The 19,820-nt window shown below is 41.0% G+C and overlaps 1 protein-coding gene across 1 annotated transcript; it reads left to right on the forward strand.

Annotated features, from left to right (window-relative positions):
• Positions 1-10,232: 10,232 nt before the first annotated feature.
• On the forward strand, positions 10,233-19,489 carry LOC308694919 (extracellular calcium-sensing receptor-like; the record flags this gene model as incomplete). The annotated part of the gene is made up of 6 exons (XM_081372731.1): positions 10,233-10,441; positions 10,536-10,824; positions 10,900-11,655; positions 11,747-11,974; positions 14,229-14,352; positions 18,585-19,489. The coding sequence occupies 6 exons, from the start codon at positions 10,233-10,235 to the stop codon at positions 19,487-19,489; spliced, it is 2,511 nt and encodes an 836-aa protein (XP_081228857.1).
• Between the last annotated feature and the right edge of the window lie 331 nt (positions 19,490-19,820).

Genomic DNA, 19,820 nt, shown 5'->3' on the forward strand with positions numbered 1-19,820 from the left:
CCTCTGCAGCCCTTTCCACACTTTCCACTTGCCTGGAGGAGATAAAGACGTGGATGGCGGTTAACTTTCTGCAACTTAACAGCTCAAAAACGGAAGCCATTCTTGTTGGCACTCCGCACCAGACCCGGTCATCCACCATCACCAGCATCACCTTCTCCGGCCACGACATCCACCTCTCATCCTCAGTCACAAACCTTGGTGTTAGACTGGACCCTCACTTGACCTTTGAGGCCCACATTAAACATCTTTGTAAAACCTCCTTCTTTCACCTCAAGAACATTGCAAAACTCCGCCCCATACTGACTTTCCCCGATGCTAAAAAACTTGTCCACGCCTTTGTCTCCTCCAGGCTGGACTACTGCAAAACGCTCCTCATCGGGATCCCAAGCAAGAACATCCAGCAGTTGCAGTATATTCAGAACTGTGCTGCTAGGATCCTGATGGGCGTGCGGAAGTACCACCACATCACACCCATCCTCAAATCGCTCCATTGGCTTCCTGTCCAGTACAGGGTTGAATTCAAAGTTTCCCTTCTGTCCCACCAGTGCCTCCATGGCACTGCCCCCTTATATCTCAAACAACTCATCACCCCCCTTTCCTCCTCACGCCTTCTCCGTTCTGGACAGGCCAACCTCCTCCAGCCTCCGAGGACAAGGCTTCGAACTATGGGTGACCGCGCCTTTTGTTTAGTTCTGTGGAATGATCTCCCTGTCCATCTAAGGGCCCCTCAGACTGTGGACTCTTTTAAAAAAGGCCTTAAAACCCATCTTTTTAGAAAAGCCTTTTATGGCTAAAAGTGTTATTTTAATGTTTCTGTTTTTACTCTGTTTTGCATTGTAGCACTTTGAGGTCATTGAATTGATGTAAAGTGCGTTATAAATACAATTTATTATTATTATTATTATTATTATTATTAATATATCATAAAAACTGTATGTTACAGATGAAATATGAATGTTTAAACAAGATTACGTTGACTAGTTTTGGATAGATTATAAAGTTTTTACTGTAAAATAGACTATTGCCACATCAATTAAGCTTTTGTTCACCAATTTCTGCTATTTGAAAATGTCATGGCACTAAGGAAAAGTCAAGGATTCAATAGCAAGTGAATACTGGTGTTTATTAACACAATAGAAGATGAAGTGCAGGTAGAGATATCAGGCAACAGTAGAATAACAGGCTCGGCAACGCAGGACTCAGTGGGCAGACAGCAACGGACGAACCGCAGACAATCCTCAGAACAGGCAGACGAATCTCGGAACAGGAATACAGGAACTAGTGTCCGATCCTCGGAACAGGCAGACGAATCTCAATACAGGAACTGGAGCAAGGGAGAGAGACTGTGAGCTGAGCCTGAGAACCTCCACAACCATCTGACAAAGACAAGACGAGGTGACAAACAATATATAGGAAATTCTCATTCAAAACAGCTGGCGCTGATCAGCTCATCAGCGATAACGAGCCGTGCTGATAAGCCGCACCCATTCATACAACACGCACACACATAGCAAGGGCGAGTCAATGAATCCATGAACCGTGACAGTACCCCCCTCCTAGGAACGCCGCCTGGCGTTCCCAGACACCCTTACCTGTCGATTGTAATCATCGATAAGGGAGTGATCCAGGATGTCCCTAGCAGGAACCCAACTTCTCTCCTCCGGACCGTAACCTTCCCAGTCCACCAAGTACTGGAAACCACGTCCCCTCCGCCTTGAGTCCAGTATACGATTGACCGAATAAGTAGGTTCCCCATCTACGAGTCGCGGCGGGGGGGGGGGGAACCTGGGCAGGCGGATTAATGTGAGAACGAAATACGGGCTTAATTTTGGATACCTGAAAGACGGGATGAATCCTCCTGTACGCTGGAGGGAGGTTAAGGCGGACTGCCACCGGACTGATGATCTTGGTGACGGTAAACAGGCCAATGAATTTGGGAGTTTAAGTTTATTAGAAATGGAGCGGAGAGGAATGTTCCTGGTTGAAAGCCACACTTTTTGACCAACGACGTATACGGGAGGCTTGGACCGGTGGCGATCGGCTTTAGCCTTGGTGCGCGCCCCCACCTGGAGTAGAGTCTCACGGGCTCTAGTCCATGTGCGGTGACACCTCTGGACGAAGGCGTGAGCGGAGGGGACCGCGACTTCGGATTCCAGACTGGGAAAAATTGGTGGCTGGTAACCTACACTACATTCAAACGGAGATAGGCCCGTGGACGACACTGGTAACGTATTGTGTGCGTACTCCACCAATGAAAGTTGCTGACTCCAGGAGGAAGGATTCTTGGAGACCAAGCATCGTAACACCCTTTCCAAATCTTGGTTGGCTCTCTCGGTTTGACCATTGCTCTGGGGGTGAAACCCTGAGGACAGACTGACAGTCGCTCCCAGTAACTTACAAAACTCTCTCCAAAATTTGGACACAAACTGGGGTCCTCTGTCAGAAACCACGTCTATCGGGAGGCCATGTAAGCGAAAGACGTGATCAACAACGGTCAGCGCTGTCTCCTTGGCTGAGGGTAATTTGGGCAAGGGAATAAAATGAGCCGCCTTCGAGAACAGGTCCACCACAGTCAAAACGACCGTATTGCCCTGAGAGGGTGGGAGGGCGGTGATAAAATCTAGCGCTATGTGGGACCAGGGTCTCGAAGGGACAGGCAGCGGTTGAAGTAACCCATCTGGGGGTCGATTGGAAGTATTACCAGTGGCACAAACCGAGCAAGCCAAAACAAAACTGTGAATGTCACGAGCCATCAGTGGCCACCAGAACTGTTGCTTGACTAAAAAACTAGTGCGATTAACTCCTGGATGGCAAGCTACGTTGGAACAATGACCCCACTGAATGACGTCGGACCGTAATCCCTCCGGCACAAACAAACGATTCGGTGGGCAACCGGGCGGAGGCGTTACCCCTTCTAAGGCCGATTTGACCTTCGACTCGACCTCCCATGTGAGTGTGGAGACAAATAGGGTCTCGGGTAAAATGCACTCGGGAGTAGACGGGCGATCGGAATGGTCAAAAATACGCGATAAAGAGTCGGGTTTGATGTTTTTGGAACCCGGGCGGTACGAGAGAGAAAAATCTAAACGACCGAAAAAAAGTGCCCACCAAGCCTGCCTGGAGTTCAATCTTTTGGCGGTTCTGATATATTCCAGGTTCTTATGATCGGTCCAGACGATAAAAGGTACCCCCGACCCTTCTAACCAGTGACGCCATTCTTCCAACGCTAACTTAACTGCCAACAACTCTCTGTTACCAATGTCGTAGTTACGTTCGGCAGGCGATAAACGACGGGACAAAAACGCGCAGGGATGCATCTTGTCGTCTGTGGGAGAACGCTGGGATAGCACTGCTCCTACCCCCACCTCTGACGCATCGACCTCCACCACAAACTGACATGACGGATCAGGGGCTATAAGGATGGGGGCTGAAACGAAGTGGCCTTTCAGTTTAGCAAACACAGCCTCAGCTGTGTCTGACCACCTGAACGCCGTTCTGGGGGAGGTAAAGGCAGTCAGAGGTGCGGCTAGTTGGCTGAAGTTGCGAATAAAACGCCGGTAGAAATTGGCAAACCCCAGAAACCTCTGTAGGGCCTTACGGGAATCTGGGCTTGGCCACTCCACCACAGCCTTAACCTTCTCAGGATCCATTCGCATTCCCTCAGACGAAATGATGTACCCTAGGAAAGGAACAGACTGTGCATGAAAAGCGCATTTCTCCGCCTTGACAAAAAGCCCATTCTCTAGCAACCTCTGAAGCACTCGTCTGACGTGTTGAACGTGCTCCTGGAGAGACGAAGAAAAAATCAATATGTCATCCAGGTAAACATATATGAACTGGTCTACCATGTCTCTCAACACGTCGTTGATGAGTGCCTGGAAGACCGCTGGGGAGTTGGAAAGCCCGAACGGCATAACCAAATATTCAAAGTGCCTCCTGGGGGTGTTGAATGTGGTCTTCCATTCATCCCCCTTCCTGATGCGAACCAAATGATATGCATTACGTAAATCCAATTTTGTGAAGATTGATGCTCCCTGCAACCTCTCGAAGGCTGAAGACATCAACGGCAAAGGATAAGTATTCTTTACCGTGATGTTATTCAATCCCCGGTAATCAATACAAGGTCGCAGGGAACCATCCTTCTTCCCCACAAAAAAGAATCCCGCCCCCGCTGGAGAAGAGGAAGTGCGGATGAATCCAGTTGCTAGAGAATCAGAAATATATTTCTCCATAGCCTCCCTTTCTGGAACAGAAAGCGAATATAACTTGCCCTTAGGCGGAGATGTACCTGGCAGTAGATCTATAGCACAGTCATAGGGACGATGCGGAGGAAGAGAAGCAGCCCGAGACTTACTGAACACTTCCTTCAGGTTTAGATACTCTGGTGGCACGTTAGACAGATTCACTGGCTCCTCCTGCAACACAGAACAAGAAACAGACGGAACAGCAGACGAAAGACATGAGGCATAACACTGATTACTCCAAGTGGACACGGAGTTCTGACCCCACTCTATCCTGGGTCCGTGTTTCACCAACCACGGATGACCCAGGACAATGGGAGCGTGAGGTGACTGAGTGAGGTATAGTGAGATCCTCTCAGTGTGGTTACCCGAGGTGATAAGTGTGATGGGTCCAGTGGTGTGAGTGATGCCCGGAAGTTCCTGTCCATTTAGTGCGTTGATAGTGATACTGTGCTCCAGAGGTGTGATGGGGATGTGAAGTTTCTGTGCCAAGGAAAAGTCCATCAGATTCCCCTCCGCTCCCGAATCCACCAGCGCCTGGCCGTTGAAGGCATGGTCTGCCCACTGGAGTCTCACAGGGAGGAGGGTGGAGTTCGAGGGTCTGGTCAAGGATATCCCGCCCGACAGTAGCCTCCGTCCTACCACCGGGCTTGACCTTTTAAAGGACAGTTGGAGACGAAATGGCCGGCCTCTCCACAGTAGAGACACAGACCTCTCGAACGGCGATGTTCTCTCTCCTCCCGGGAGAGCCGAGCTCGACCTACCTGCATGGGCTCAGGATCGTTCGAGGGGCTGACCGTGTTCACTCCCCTGAAACTGGGAAACTCAGCGAAATCCTCCACTGGAGTCCGGAACGACCGATTAGCTCTCTGTTGTAATCGTGCATCGACTCGTAACGCCAGTTCAATCAGTTCATCAAGAGTCTTGGGTAAATCCAACGTGTAGATCTCCTTTTGAACACGATCAGCCAACCCATGCAGGAACAAGTCCCACTGCGCCTCCTCGTTCCATTTGCACTCGGCGGCCAACGTCCGGAACTGGATGGAATAGTCGGAAACCGAGTTGTTGTTCTGTCGGAGATCGGCAAGTTGGCGAGCCGCCTCGCGTCCGGCGACCGCACGATCGAACACGCGGCTCATCTCTTGCTCGAGTGCTTGGGACGAGGAGCAGCAAGGATGTTGATTCTTCCACACCGCTGTTTCCCACAGAGCCGCGCGTCCAGATAACAGTGTCATCACTAGTGCCACTTTACTCTCCTCAGAGGAAAACGTCACAGGCTGAAGAGAGAAGTAAATCGAACATTTGGTTAGAAAAGTTCGGCACATATTCGGTTCTCCAGAATACCTCTCGGGGGTGGGGATGCGCGGCTCTGGCCGGTTGATGTTGAGCTTTTCCGGGGGAACTGGCGCAGTGGGACCTCTCAGACGTTGTAATTGAGAGGTGAGCTCGGACACCTGCGTTACCAGAGCCTGTATTGCCCGACCCGAGGCACCGATCTGTTCATCCTGACGGTCCATGCGGGTGTGATTACCGGCATACATCTGCTCCAATGTGGCTGCACTCGCTGAATCCATGATCTGGTCAGATGGTTCTGTCATGGCACGAAGGAAAAGTCAAGGATTCAATAGCAAGTGAATACTGGTGTTTATTAACACAATAGAAGATGAAGTGCAGGTAGAGATATCAGGCAACAGTAGAATAACAGGCTTGGCAACGCAGGACTTAGTGGGGAGACAGCAACGGACGAACCGCAGACAATCCTCAGAACAGGCAGACGAATCTCGGAACAGGAATACAGGAACTAGTGTCCGATCCTCGGAACAGGCAGACGAATCTCAATACAGGAACTGGAGCAAGGGAGAGAGACTGTGAGCTGAGCCTGAGAACCTCCACAAACATCTGACAAAGACAAGACGAGGTGACAAACAATATATAGGACATTCTCATTCAAAACAGCTGGCGCTGATCAGCTCATCAGCGATAACGAGCCGTGCTGATGAGCCGCGCCCATTCATACAACACGCACACACATAGCAAGGGCGAGTCAATGAATCCATGAACCGTGACAGAAAAGGATTTGATACCAGGAATGAATGTGAACTCAAAATGTGCTTTTGACTTTCATTTATATTTAGATTATATTGTTAACTATATTAATAAATTAAAAACTATATTCTAAATAAATTAAAAGCTATATATACAGTGAGGAAAATACGTATTTGAACACCCTGCTATTTTGCAAGTTCTCCCACTTGGAAATCATGGAGGGGTCTGAAATTGTCATCGTAGGTGCATGTCCACTGTGAGAGACATAATCTAAAAAAAAAAAATCCAGAAATCACAATATATGATTTTTTAACTATTTATTTGTATGATACAGCTGCAAATAAGTATTTGAACACCTGTCTATCAGCTAGAATTCTGGCCCTCAAAGACCTGTTAATCTGCCTTTAAAATGTTTACCTCCACTCAATTTATTATCCTAAATTAGATGCACCTGTTTGAGGTCGTTAGCTGCATAAAGACACCTGTCCACCCCATACAATCAGTAAGAATCCAACTACTAACATGGCCAAGACCAAAGAGCTGTCCAAAGACACTAGAGACAAAATTGTACACCTCCACAAGGCTGGAAAGGGCTACGGGGAAATTGCCAAGCAGCTTGGTGAAAAAAGGTCCACTGTTGGAGCAATCATTAGAAAATGGAAGAAGCTAAACATGACTGTCAATCTCCCTCGGACTGGGGCTCCATGCAAGATCTCACCTCGTGGGGTCTCGATGATCCTAAGAAAGGTGAGAAATCAGCCCAGAACTACACAGGAGGAGCTGGTCAATGACCTGAAAAGAGCTGGGAGCACCGTTTCCAAGGTTACTGTTGGTAATACACTAAGACGTCATGGTTTGAAATCATGCATGGCACGGAAGGTTCCCCTGCTTAAACCAGCACATGTCAAGGCCCATCTTAAGTTTGCCAATGACCATTTGGATGATCCAGAGGAGTCATGGGAGAAAGTCATGTGGTCAGATGAGACCAAAATAGAACTTTTTGGTCATAATTCCACTAAACGTGTTTGGAGGAAGAAGAATGATGAGTACCATCCCAAGAACACCATCCCTACTGTGAAGCATGGGGGTGGTAGCATCATGCTTTGGGGGTGTTTTTCTGCACATGGGACAGGGTGACTGCACTGTATTAAGGAGAGGATGACCGGGGCCATGTATTGCAAGATTTTGGGGAAGAACCTCCTTCCCTCAGTTAGAGCATTGAAGATGGGTCAAGGCTGGGTCTTCCAACATGACAATGACCCGAAGCACACAGCCAGGATAACCAAGGAGTGGCTCTGTAAGAAGCATATCAAGGTTCTGGCGTGGCCTAGCCAGTCTCCAGACCTAAACCCAATAGAGAATCTTTGGAGGGAGCTCAAACTCCGTGTTTCTCAGCGACAGCCCAGAAACCTGACTGATCTAAAGAAGATCTGTGTGGAGGAGTGGGCCAAAATCCCTCCTGCAGTGTGTGCAAACCTGGTGAAAAACTACAGGAAACGTTTGACCTCTGTAATTGCAAACAAAGGCTACTGTACCAAATATTAACATTGATTTTCTCAGGTGTTCAAATACTTATTTGCAGCTGTATCATACAAATAAAAAGTTAAAAAATCATACATTGTGATTTCTGGATTTTTTTTTTTTTAGATTATGTCTCTCACAGTGGACATGCACCTACGATGACAATTTCAGCCCCCTCCATGATTTCTAAGTGGGAGAACTTGCAAAATAGCAGGGTGTTCAAATACTTATTTTCCTCACTGTATATATATATATATATATATATATATATATATATATATATATATATATATATATATATATATATATATAGGTGAAACTCTAAAAATTTGAATATCGTGCAAAAGTTCATTTATTTCAGTAATTCAACTTAAAAGGTGAAACTAATATATTATATAGACTCATTTCATGCAAAGTGAGATATTTCAAGCCTTTATTTGTTATAATTTTGATGATTATGGCTTACAGCTTATGAAAACCCCAAATTCAAAAACTCAAAAAATTAGAATATTAATTAAATTAATAAAAAAAAGGATTTTAAATACAGAAATGTCAGCCCTCTGAAAAGTATAATCATGCATGTGTACTCAGTACTGTTGATTAAGTCCAGAGTCAATGCAGCCGTCTACCAGGACATTATAGAGCACTTCATGCTTCCTTCAGCAGACAAGTTTTATGGAGATGCTGACTTGATTTTCCAGCAGGATTTGGCACCTGCCCACACTGCCAAAAGAACCAAAACCTGGTTCAATGACCATGGGATTACTGTGCTTGATTGGTCAGCAAACTCGCCTGACCTTAACCCCATAGAGAATCTATGGGGCATTGCCAAGAGAAAGATGAGAGACATGAGACAGAACAGTGCAGAAGAGCTGAAGGCCGCTATTGAAGCATCCTGGTCTTCCATAACACCTCAGTAGTGCCACAGGCTGATAGCATACATGTCTCACCGCAATGAGGCAGTAATTCATGCAAAAGGGGCCCAAACCAAGTACTGAGTACATATGCATGATTATATTTTTCAGAGGGCTGACATTTCTGTATGTAAAATCCTTTTTTTATCGATTTCATGTAATACTCAAATTTTCTGAGATTTTGAATTTGGGGTTTTCATAAGCTGTAAGCCATAATCATCAAAATTATAACAAACAAAGGCTTGAAATATCTCACTTTGCATGTAATGAGTCTATATAATATATTAGTTTCACCTTTTAAGTTTAATTACTGAAATAAATTTACTTTTGCACGATATTCTAATTTTTTGAGGTTTACCTGTATATATGAAGACCTCCGATGAAAGAGCCTCTAAAAGCCACCTCTGTCAAAAATGAAATAATAATATTGAGTGAATGCTCTCCGCACATAGTGTACGTTCATCAAATACTTTCACTTCAAACTTAATAAATCCCAGCTTTAGCACATTCAGAAATGCCGGTATTGGGTAGAAACTTTTACATAGGAGCCTGATAAAAATGTTTATATTAAACAAAAACTTTAGACGGACTTAGAGGCTTTTGCATCTTAAGTCTTCATATATATGTATCTATCTTTGGTCCTTACATTCTTCCTCAAAGTTCAATCTTAGTGACATACCCGACTGAAAGGCTCTATATGCGGGTCATTGTCTTCTCAGATTTGAATCACATCAATATTCATGATCATTCACACCGCCACGCATATGGCCTTTCTAAACAAAAAGTGTCTTACAAAATTTAAATAAATGTATTGTTTTATGTGAATCAGTAGGCAGGATTATTTTCACATCCTTTTGAAGCAAAAACTCTAGGCGACAACATCCATAAGTCAAAAGTCTTGTGGACACATATTTAGTATGTGTTTTGTGGCTTTATTTCAGAAACTTTAATTTTTAGTTTTTTCAATAACCATGCATACACATTATTCTCTCAAAAATAGAAATATGTACATATATGTTGCTCTCATATTATGGTAGCCCTGTTTGTGCTGAATAGAGTGTAATGACAGCTTTGCCATTAATGTTTATAGGAAACTGAAAAAAGCACAAACGTCAGAACATCTCAAGGACAAAAGCACGTTGGACCCTAAAGGGTTAGTTATGCTAATTTATTGGAATGAATAGTTTAAGGCAATCTCTGACAAATATCTGTTTGGACCAAAAAGAGGCATACTGTGTTAGATAGGTATCACAGTATGATTTCACAGCAATGAGTGATTATTTAAATATTCACAGTTTAACAATTTAATGCCTTTTAATGGCTTGATTAAATCAGACTCTATCATAATAGCGTTACTCTATTCTGCCTCTGCTTGACTTGACCCATGTCCTTACCCAATGAGGTCACTGGCTGCATTGACAATCAATCATCCATATTAATTGTACGTATAAAAGTGCAAATATTGAATTAAGCCAGTTGCATTTGGCCTCTGTTGAACTCAGACTTTTGGATGTCTGTCTTTATTTGCATACTCTTGCTTAACTTTCAACTTCATGCAAAGCCAGAAAAGCCTTTTTGCCGAATGATGGGGGACCCAAAATACCCGTTGCTATCCAAGGATGGAGACGTAACTATTGGAGCACTTTTTCCAATCCACAGCATAGAGACATTACCTTCATTTAAATTTAAGCAAAAACCTCAGCTTTTATCATGCTCAAGGTTTTTTACTTCAAAATCTATTTTGGTCATTATAGCAGATCGTGCAAATAATGCAGTTTGTTTAACCTTCTGGTTTCATTTTTTTTTTGTACAGTGTGAGTCTGAGAGATTTCCGAATGGCTCAAATCATGATCTTTGCCATAGAGGAGATTAACAGAAGTGGAAATTTGCTCCCAAATGTTTCTATTGGCTACCGAATTTATGATACCTGTGGTTCAAGACTATCTTCTATGGGTGCAAATATGGCATTGATGAATGGTGAACAATTTGCATCAGGGGACAGATGCAATGGACAGTCTCCTATACATGCTATCATAGGAGAAACAGAGTCATCCAACACAGTGATTCTGTCCAGAACTACAGGACCTTTTAAAATTCCAGTGGTAAGGAGCAAAAACACTTAATGTTTGACATAAATACTGATGACTGTTTCACTGTTTTCTTATGCCTTATTTCAGATAAGTCCCTCAGCCTCATGTGAATGTCTCAGTAATAGAAAAGATTACCCCCATTTCTTCAGAACTATCGCTAGTGATTACCACCAGAGCAGAGCACTAGCATACATAATCAAATACTTTGGCTGGTCTTGGGTGGGAGCAGTGAACAGTGACAACGATTATGGAAACTATGGAATGGCAATATTTCTGAATACAGCCGAGAAGGAGGGGATTTGTGTGGAGTACTCTGTAAAATTCCAGAGAACAGAGCCTGAAAAACTAAAAAATGTGGTAGACACAATAAAAAAAGGCACTGCAAAAGTAATTGTTGCATTTCTTACCAATTTTGAAATGAACAATCTACTTGATTATTTAATTATTCAGAACATTACAGGCCTCCAAGTAATTGGTGTGGAGGCATGGATAACAGCAAACAGTATGGTCACTCCAAACAGTTTTCATGTGCTGGGAGGATCATTGGGGTTTGCTGTGAAAAAAAACAATATTAAAGGTTTTGCAGATTATGTTATAAAAGCATTCTGGGACACAGCTTTCCCATGCTCACAGACTGAGGGGAATTCTTCTCAATATCAATTAATTTGCAACGCATATCAAGATCTCCTTGTGTTGAAGAGCAACAATGAAGATGTGCCTGAACAAAGATATGCAAGCAATGTATACAAATCAGTTTATGCCGTGGCTCATTCACTTCACAATCTACTGAAGTGCAAAGAAAAGGAGGGTTGTGAAACAGACCTGAAAATACAACCACAGCAGGTAATAAAAAAGATAAACAGAGTGATAGACTGAAAGGCAATGAACAAGAGGTTTCACCAATTTGTGCCTGCAAATGACTTTTTCTCAATAGGTGGTTAAGGCTCTGAAAAAGGTCAATTTCACCATAAAGATGGGAGATCATGTGTGGTTTGACAGCACTGGTGCAGTTGTAGCCCAATATGAAGTCGTGAACTGGCAGCAGGACTCTAATGGATCAATCAAGTTTAAACCAGTAGGATACTATGATGCCTCACTGACCCCTGACCAACGATTTGTGCTCAACACTGGCAACATAATCTGGGCCGGAGGACAGCTGGAGGTAAATGGCTGTAACATACAGGGTTTGTTTAAAGTTTGGAAACAAAATGTCAAAACATTTGAACTGGTCAATAAAAATAGCTTGAAGGATATCACATTAGAAAGGTATTTTTAACAGTGCCCTCCACCTTTGCTCAAGGCTTTGCACCAATTCAAATTCAGAACAGAAATTTTGGTTTCCCCCACACAAAACCGTTTACAGATGTATGCTGTATGATTCCACATTTATGAAAGTAAAATAATGACAAATGTATTTGAAACAAAAAAAGATTGTTGAATTTCACTAATTGAAAAATAAAAATGCACTGCTTGTATTTCAATGCATTGTATTTTTATGACTTGCATTTTTATGGTCTGAAATTCAACATTATATTTAAGCTGTGAATGTTTCAATTAAAAACATTTCACACACATTTTCATTATTAAAAATTCAATATTACGTATTCACATTCCAGATTTCAGTCTGTTTAAAAATACAACGCATCATATTCGACAGGCAATTTTCGGACCATTTTATTTTGCTTACAAATTCGCTTCCATAAATTCAGTGGTTCAAATGTATATAGTGTGCCTCATTAATAAGGTGCACACTGAGATGATCTTTTAATACTGTATTAGTCTAATAAGCCACGTTAAGCGTTTTCTTTATAAATGCTTAGTTTTGTACGTTGCATAACTTGCGTTCATATTGTGGGCTAATCTTCTTGCCTATATATAGTTTGAATCTTATCAATAAGGTTTATACTAAGTTTGGTCTTTTAATGTTACTGCATTTTTCCATTAAGCTATGTTAAGTGTGTTATTTGTCCCATCGGCTGGAGAATCCTGGAGTTTGCCGTATGAGGGAAACCATAATACTGCAGCACGGCGCCGCAATATAAAGTTAAGGAAACTTAACAACCGAGAGACTCAGATGTAATGTTTGATCTGTACATCAGCATCAGGAGAATAACGTTATAATCTTGTTCATGGTAGAGAAAGTTGCTTACATGTACACGGGTAAAGTAACCATGAAGACTTAAATGTAAATGCAGATTTTGTGTCTTAATCAGCTTTTCCGCACATACACTGGCCCTGATAATCATTACATATACTTACTGCTTGCTCCATTTCTGCAAATCCACTTTTGTGGATAAATGTTTCTCTCTGGTATACATCAACACCCGCTTGCACCACCAGCTGGTGAGGCTGACTAGCAGCAGATGGAGATTATGCACCAATACTCTACTGCTATTCCTGCAGTTCCCAATGTGTAATGATTTATTCATTATCCAATAATGAATTTATGGACCACTGAATTTATGGAAACTGGACCATAAAATGGACTTAAAAATTGCCTGTCGAATATTATAGGTTGTTTTTTTAAACAGACTTTTTTGGAAGTGAAATCTGAAAGGTGACAATGGATTATTACATTTTTTATAATGAAAATGTGTGTGAAATGTTTTGAATTGAAATATACACAGCTTAAAGGTGGGGTAAGCGATATTTCAAAAAGGCTGTTGGACATTGTTGATTTTTGAAATCAACACAAACAAACACACCCCTCTCTTCATTGCTCCGTCTCCAAAACTCACCCTCCAAACCTAACCGCCCTGCTCCGAGTCGGTCTCAAACCCTGTTCGCTGGCATGCGAGGCGAGTACACTAAAAATGCAAGACCTAAACATACAATGCATTAAAATACAAGCAATGTTAATGCAATGCATTTTATTTTTTTTCCAATTAGTGCAGTTCAACAAGCTTTTTTGTTTCAAATACATTTGTCTTTATTTTACTTCCATCACATTGGTTTCAAAGAAGATAATATGATTTACATTACCAATAATCAAATGAATATTAGAAAACGAAAATTGCATTAATTCTTGGTGTACAAGGAAAATAGTTGTGGTCTAAATTGTATTTATATTGTTTACTGACACTGGAAATTCAGAGCAAAAAGGTAAAGTGGATAATGATGTTTGATCAAATGTACAAAAGCAACAGCATAGGGCATTACTGAACAAGTTTTGAACAAAATGGCATCACTACAGTAGTAATTGTTTTGAATTACTATAACAGCACTTTGAAATGAATTTCATTCCAAAAACATTTTCACTGACCATGAGCATGTCTCCCATTGCATATTGGCATTAATTAACATTGCAGGTATGAAATACTGTTCTCAGAAATTGACAAATTAACAAAAAAATTACAAATATTTTTATTTTGCAAAGTAAAATTAGATAATTGTGTACAGCGCATTTTTCTATGTAGAAGCCAAGGTCTGTGTGCAGTGAGAGCTGTCCTCCAGGAACTAGGAAGGCTGCACAGAAAGGAAGACCTGTCTGCTGTTATGACTGTATTCCATGTGCAGAAGGAGAAATCAGTAATGAGACAGGTAATTTTCTGCCCATCTCTCAGTTTCAGTCCATGTACCTTTGGATAATTTGTTTTCTCGTTTTTGTTTTCTAAACAGAAAAACAAAGAAACCGTTAATTTATCACATATTCGATCCTTCTCATGAACATAAATAAACAAATCTCGGATCAGATTTTCATCACACTTTGTTCTAATCTGCCAACTGGAATAACAATAAAACCAAAATGGATAAACAGCTTGAATATTCGATCTCTACATGGGAGGGAATAAAACGCCCCTTTCCACTGATTGGTCAACCAAAGATCAAGCTGTGTCATCAGTTCTTACTCAGGTCCGCGCAACAGAATAATAAGTAATCTGATACAGTTGTTCGGATTATTACAGAGTTTATTGCAACTACATTTAATCTCTTTCTCATCAAACATCCAGACTAATAAATGGCTCGACACAAACCATACCAGGGCAGAGCCTAGACAGAGCTTTCTTCTGTGTAGGCTACACATAAACTGTGTGCCGTGAAATACTAATTTATCATATTAAATAATAGTTTACTTGGCATTTGCTGTCACAACTACCCCTAGTCTACGTATTTGGCACACCGCCTGTTTTGTTTAGCTGACCAAATCTTAAAATCTGTGTCTGAGTGTTCAGACTGCCACCAGCAAGAGCGTCAAAGTGACCAGAAGTCATTAATTTTCAATGCGAGCTCTGACGACACAAAAGAACACAAAAGCCTTACCACACAAATGGCTTTTAATTGGTTTATTTTGTTAGCAAACATATAACTATAATTGTTAAGTTCTTTCCATTGATCAATTTCTTACTTTCACATTTAAAAGATTTCATGAGGTTAACTTATACCCTACTTGTGGTCAGTCTGCACAAATACCAATCAACATGCTTGTTTGCTTTGCGCCCCCTTTAAATAAAGTTTCACAATGCGTTCTTCTGCCTACACATAAATTTGCGTTCCGTAAAATTAGTTTATCATATTAAATATTAATTTACGTCATATCTGCTGTCACAACTACCCGTAGCCTACATATTTGGCACACTGCCTGTTTGATTTAGCTGACCAACACTTGAAATGTATGCCAAAACTGTGCGACGCACTGGACAGTGCGGAGAGAATGTAGCATATTTACACTGTAGAGAAGTGCAGAGCAGCAGTCCTGACTGTTGTTTTGAGCAATAGACTGAGTGTATTTCATTAACACTGAGTATTAAAGGAATAGTTCACCCAAAAATGAAAATTAGCCCATGATTTACTCACGCTCAAGTCATCCTAGGTGTAAATGACATTCTTCTTTCAGACAAATACAATCGGAGTTTTGTATTAAAAAATTGTTTGGCTCTTCCAAGCTTTACAATGGCAGTGAATGGCCGTTTCTATTTTGAAGTCCATAAAAGTGCATCTATCCATCATTAAAGTGCTCCACACTGCTAATAAAGGCCTTCTGAAGTGAAGCAATGCGTTTGTGTAATGAAAATATCCATATTTAAAACTTTATAAAGCAAAATAACTAGCTTCTGGCCAAAAGAACATACGGATTCCACTTACACCTAAAGCGCAACTTATGACGTCGGAAGTAGTTTAGTGCGTCATGTCGTAGTGTAAATATCAGCAGTACGTTGCATTAATCACATAAGTTGCGCTTAAGACTTTAGTGGAACTATTTTACTTTATAAAGTTTTAAATATGGATATTTTTCTTACACAAGCGCATCATTTCTCTTCAAAAGGCCTTTATTAACCTCCCGGAGCTGTATGGAGCACTTTTATGATGGATAGATGCACTTTTATGGACTTATAAAGCCATTATAAAGCTTGGAAGAGCCAGGATATTTTTTAATATAACTCCGATTGTATTCGTCTGAAAGAAGAATGTCATATACACCTAGGATGACTTGAGGGTGTGTAAATCATAGGCTAATTTTCATTTTTGGAGGAACTATTCCTTTAATATCACTCAAAACAATGTTTTAATTTTTTTCTGGCAGCTAAACTTCTAAAGCAAAGTCACAGATCATTGTGCGACTCACAGCATAAGCACACAGAGTAGTGATTAATTTCTGAACAAATCGGTTAAGTAAGTGATTCACCAGCCATTACAGCCTTTTATTACTGAACGAGTCAGTGTTTGACAAAATGACTCATTCATTAACACAGTGACTTTCTGCCACCTACTGGCGATATTTCATAATCGTTTCATCTTGCAATTTATTTCATATTTCTGTATTCAAAATGTTGTTTAAAACATAAAATTAATCTCATTGTATTATTCATTTGCAGTTGCTGTGTAAATGCATTTACTGACCTCTCTGAGCAGCATTACATTGTGTAAATAGGCCTTCATCAAAAAGCAACTTCAGATGCTGCTTCTATGCCACCTCTACAGCACAAGATGCCTTTGGTTGAATCAGCCTATAGAGTTAAACTCTAATTTTATTGACTAAATTTAAGAATTTAAATTTAAAAATGACATAGGCCTACATTAAATAAAAGTGTTAATTAATTAAGTATACTTAATTATTTAACTATATTTGGCTTAATTAATTTCTGATGGTGATACATGGCAAGAAAAAACATACTCTTCATCTCTGGCTTTATTATTCAAAGTGTTATTTCATAGTCTACCATTGAATTGATTCTGCTCTGTGCTTCACTGTAACTTATGCATTCTCTCTGCGCTGTCCAGGCTGCCACGCAGATTCGGGACACAGATTCTGAGAGTTGGTCAGCTAAATAAAACAGGCAGTGTGCCAAAAACGACTAGGGGTAGTTGTGAGAGCAGATGCCACGTAAATTATTATTTAATACGATAAATTAGTATTTCACAACACGCAAATTTGTGAATAGCCTACACATAAGAAAGCACTGTCTAGGCTCTGCCCTGGTATGGTTTGTGTCGAGCCATTTACTTGTCTGGCTGTTTGATGAGAAAGAGATTAAATGTAGTTGCAATAAACAATGTAATAATCCGAACAACTGTATCAGATGACTATTATTGTTACGGTCACCAACTGGAGTGCCCTTGACAGCCCCCAGAGGGCACTCCACATCAGACTATTGTCATTCCCTCTCAAACTACAATTCCCATAATTCTCATTGTTCTCAGCACTCATTGTTTTCAGCTGTGTCTCATTATCCTGTTAAGCTCACCCTATAAAAGGCTGGTTCATTCTATTAGTCTCTGTGTGAAGTCTTGTATGTGTCTTACTGCATTTGTCCCTGTTTGTCCCTGTTTGTCCCTGTTTGTCCCTGTTTGTCCCTGTTTGTCCCTGTTTGTCCCTGTTTGTCCCTGTTTGTCCCTGTTTGTCCCTGTGATTTCTCTCTTTGCCTCAGCCTTTAACTAGTGGTGGGCATATCGAGGCTTCGTGGAACACTGAAACAGTTGAAGCAAATGTGTTGTATTGTGTCGAGGCTTCGAACCAATTCGACAACCGTCTCTACGGTGACCCATAGTTGTCAGAACAGTGTAAATGCAACAAAAATGAGAAGAGAGAGAACATCGCCCCCAGCTGTGAACCATTAAAATTTTTAAGTGTTTAGAAACGTTTCAAAAGTACAGTTTGATGTAATGAAGCCTCGTTTATTGAAATCACGTGACTCTGGCAGTTTGATACACGCTCCGAACCATTGATTTGGAACAAAAGATTTGTAAAGGTTTCGAAGCTTCATGAAGCAGTGTTTCGAAATTACCATCACTATCTTCAACTGTTATTGTTTGTTTGTGTATGACCCTTGTCTGGATTTGGAGTACGATTGTGGAAAACCCTTTAATTAAATACTGTATTTGGATCCTCAACCTTCTTGTCTCTGAACAGTAAGTGTAACAATTATTCTGTTGTGCGGAGATAAAAACTGATGACAACACGGCTTGATTTTTGGTTGACCAATCAGCGGAACCATGTAGAGAATGAATATTCAAGCTGTTTATCCATTTTGGTTTTAGTGTTTTTCAATTTGACGGATTAGAACAAAGTGTGATGAAAATAAAAAATATGAAAAAAACGAGAAGGGTCAGATATGTGATAAATAAACGGTTGTATGAAAAAGAATACGAGAAAACAAATTATTTGAAGGCACACAGACCAGTTTTTTTTTTTTTTTTTTTAAATGGTTATTTCCTTCTTTGTTTTTCCCTTCTCTTGCAGTATTGGCATGCAGTACTGCAAGAGAAGTATTAGCAAAGAGTTCATAAATAAAATTATTCTCCTTTTGTTTGTAACATCACAATTTTCTTTCCAGATTCAAATAACTGCAAGCAGTGTCCCGGGGAATATTGGTCTAACGCTGAGAAAAATAAATGTGTGTTAAAGGCTGTCGAATTTCTGTCATTCACAGAAGTTATGGGTATAGTGCTAGTTTTTTTCTCACTATTTGGAGTTGGATTGACTATACTGGTGGCCATCCTGTTTTACAGCAAGAAGGACACCCCCATAGTAAAAGCCAACAACTCAGAGCTAAGCTTCTTCCTGCTCTTCTCATTGATTCTGTGTTTTCTCTGTTCACTTACTTTCATTGGTCGGCCCACAGAGTGGTCCTGTATGTTGCGACACACAGCGTTTGGGATCACTTTTGTCCTCTGTATCTCCTGTGTTCTGGGGAAAACAATGGTGGTGTTAATGGCCTTCAGGGCTACACTTCCAGGAAGTAATGTCATGAAATGGTTTGGGCCTGCACAACAACTACTCAGTGTGCTTGTCTTTACACTTATACAGGTTCTTATCTCTGTGCTATGGCTAACAGTATCTCCTCCATTTCCCAACAAAAATATAAAATATTACAAAGAAAAGATCATTCTTGAGTGCAGTCTGGGTTCTACTATAGGTTTCTCAGCTGCTCTGGGTTATATTGGTCTACTGGCTGTCTTGTGCTTCATGATGGCTTTTTTGGCTCGGACGCTGCCTGATAAATTCAATGAAGCCAAATTCATCACATTCAGTATGCTTATATTCTGTGCTGTATGGATTACATTTATCCCATCTTATGTCAGTTCTCCTGGAAAATTTACTGTAGCCGTTGAGATATTTGCCATTTTAGCTTCAAGCTTTGGTTTACTATTCTGCATATTTGCACCAAAATGTTATATAATCATGTGTAAGCCTGAACAAAATACAAAGCAGCATATGTTGGGAAAGTTTAACAAATAAACTGATTTAATTTAACTGTTCTTTTTCAATGCTATATACGTGGACAAAGACATAACAATGTGACCATGTACAAAGTAGCTCTGTAGAACGTATGTGGTCCACGAGTTTGAGTCAGTCACTGTGTTCTGTATGTTGTAGGTTTTCATGTTGCTAGTTACATTAAATAATAGTTTAGGGTATTTTCGTACAAATTTCACACTGCTTTTTATGGTGGTATCTGAATTGTTGTATTATGTGTAAAACAGAGCTGTTACTTGCATGAATGACATGTGGTAGGCCTACCTGAACTGTTAATCTGGCAGTTTTAGTGCTAAAATTGGGTCTTTTTATT

The sequence above is a fragment of the Scardinius erythrophthalmus genome (genome assembly GCF_964197995.2).
Source record: "Scardinius erythrophthalmus genome assembly, chromosome: 8".
In the NCBI taxonomy this organism is placed as follows: Eukaryota; Metazoa; Chordata; class Actinopteri; order Cypriniformes; family Leuciscidae; genus Scardinius; species Scardinius erythrophthalmus.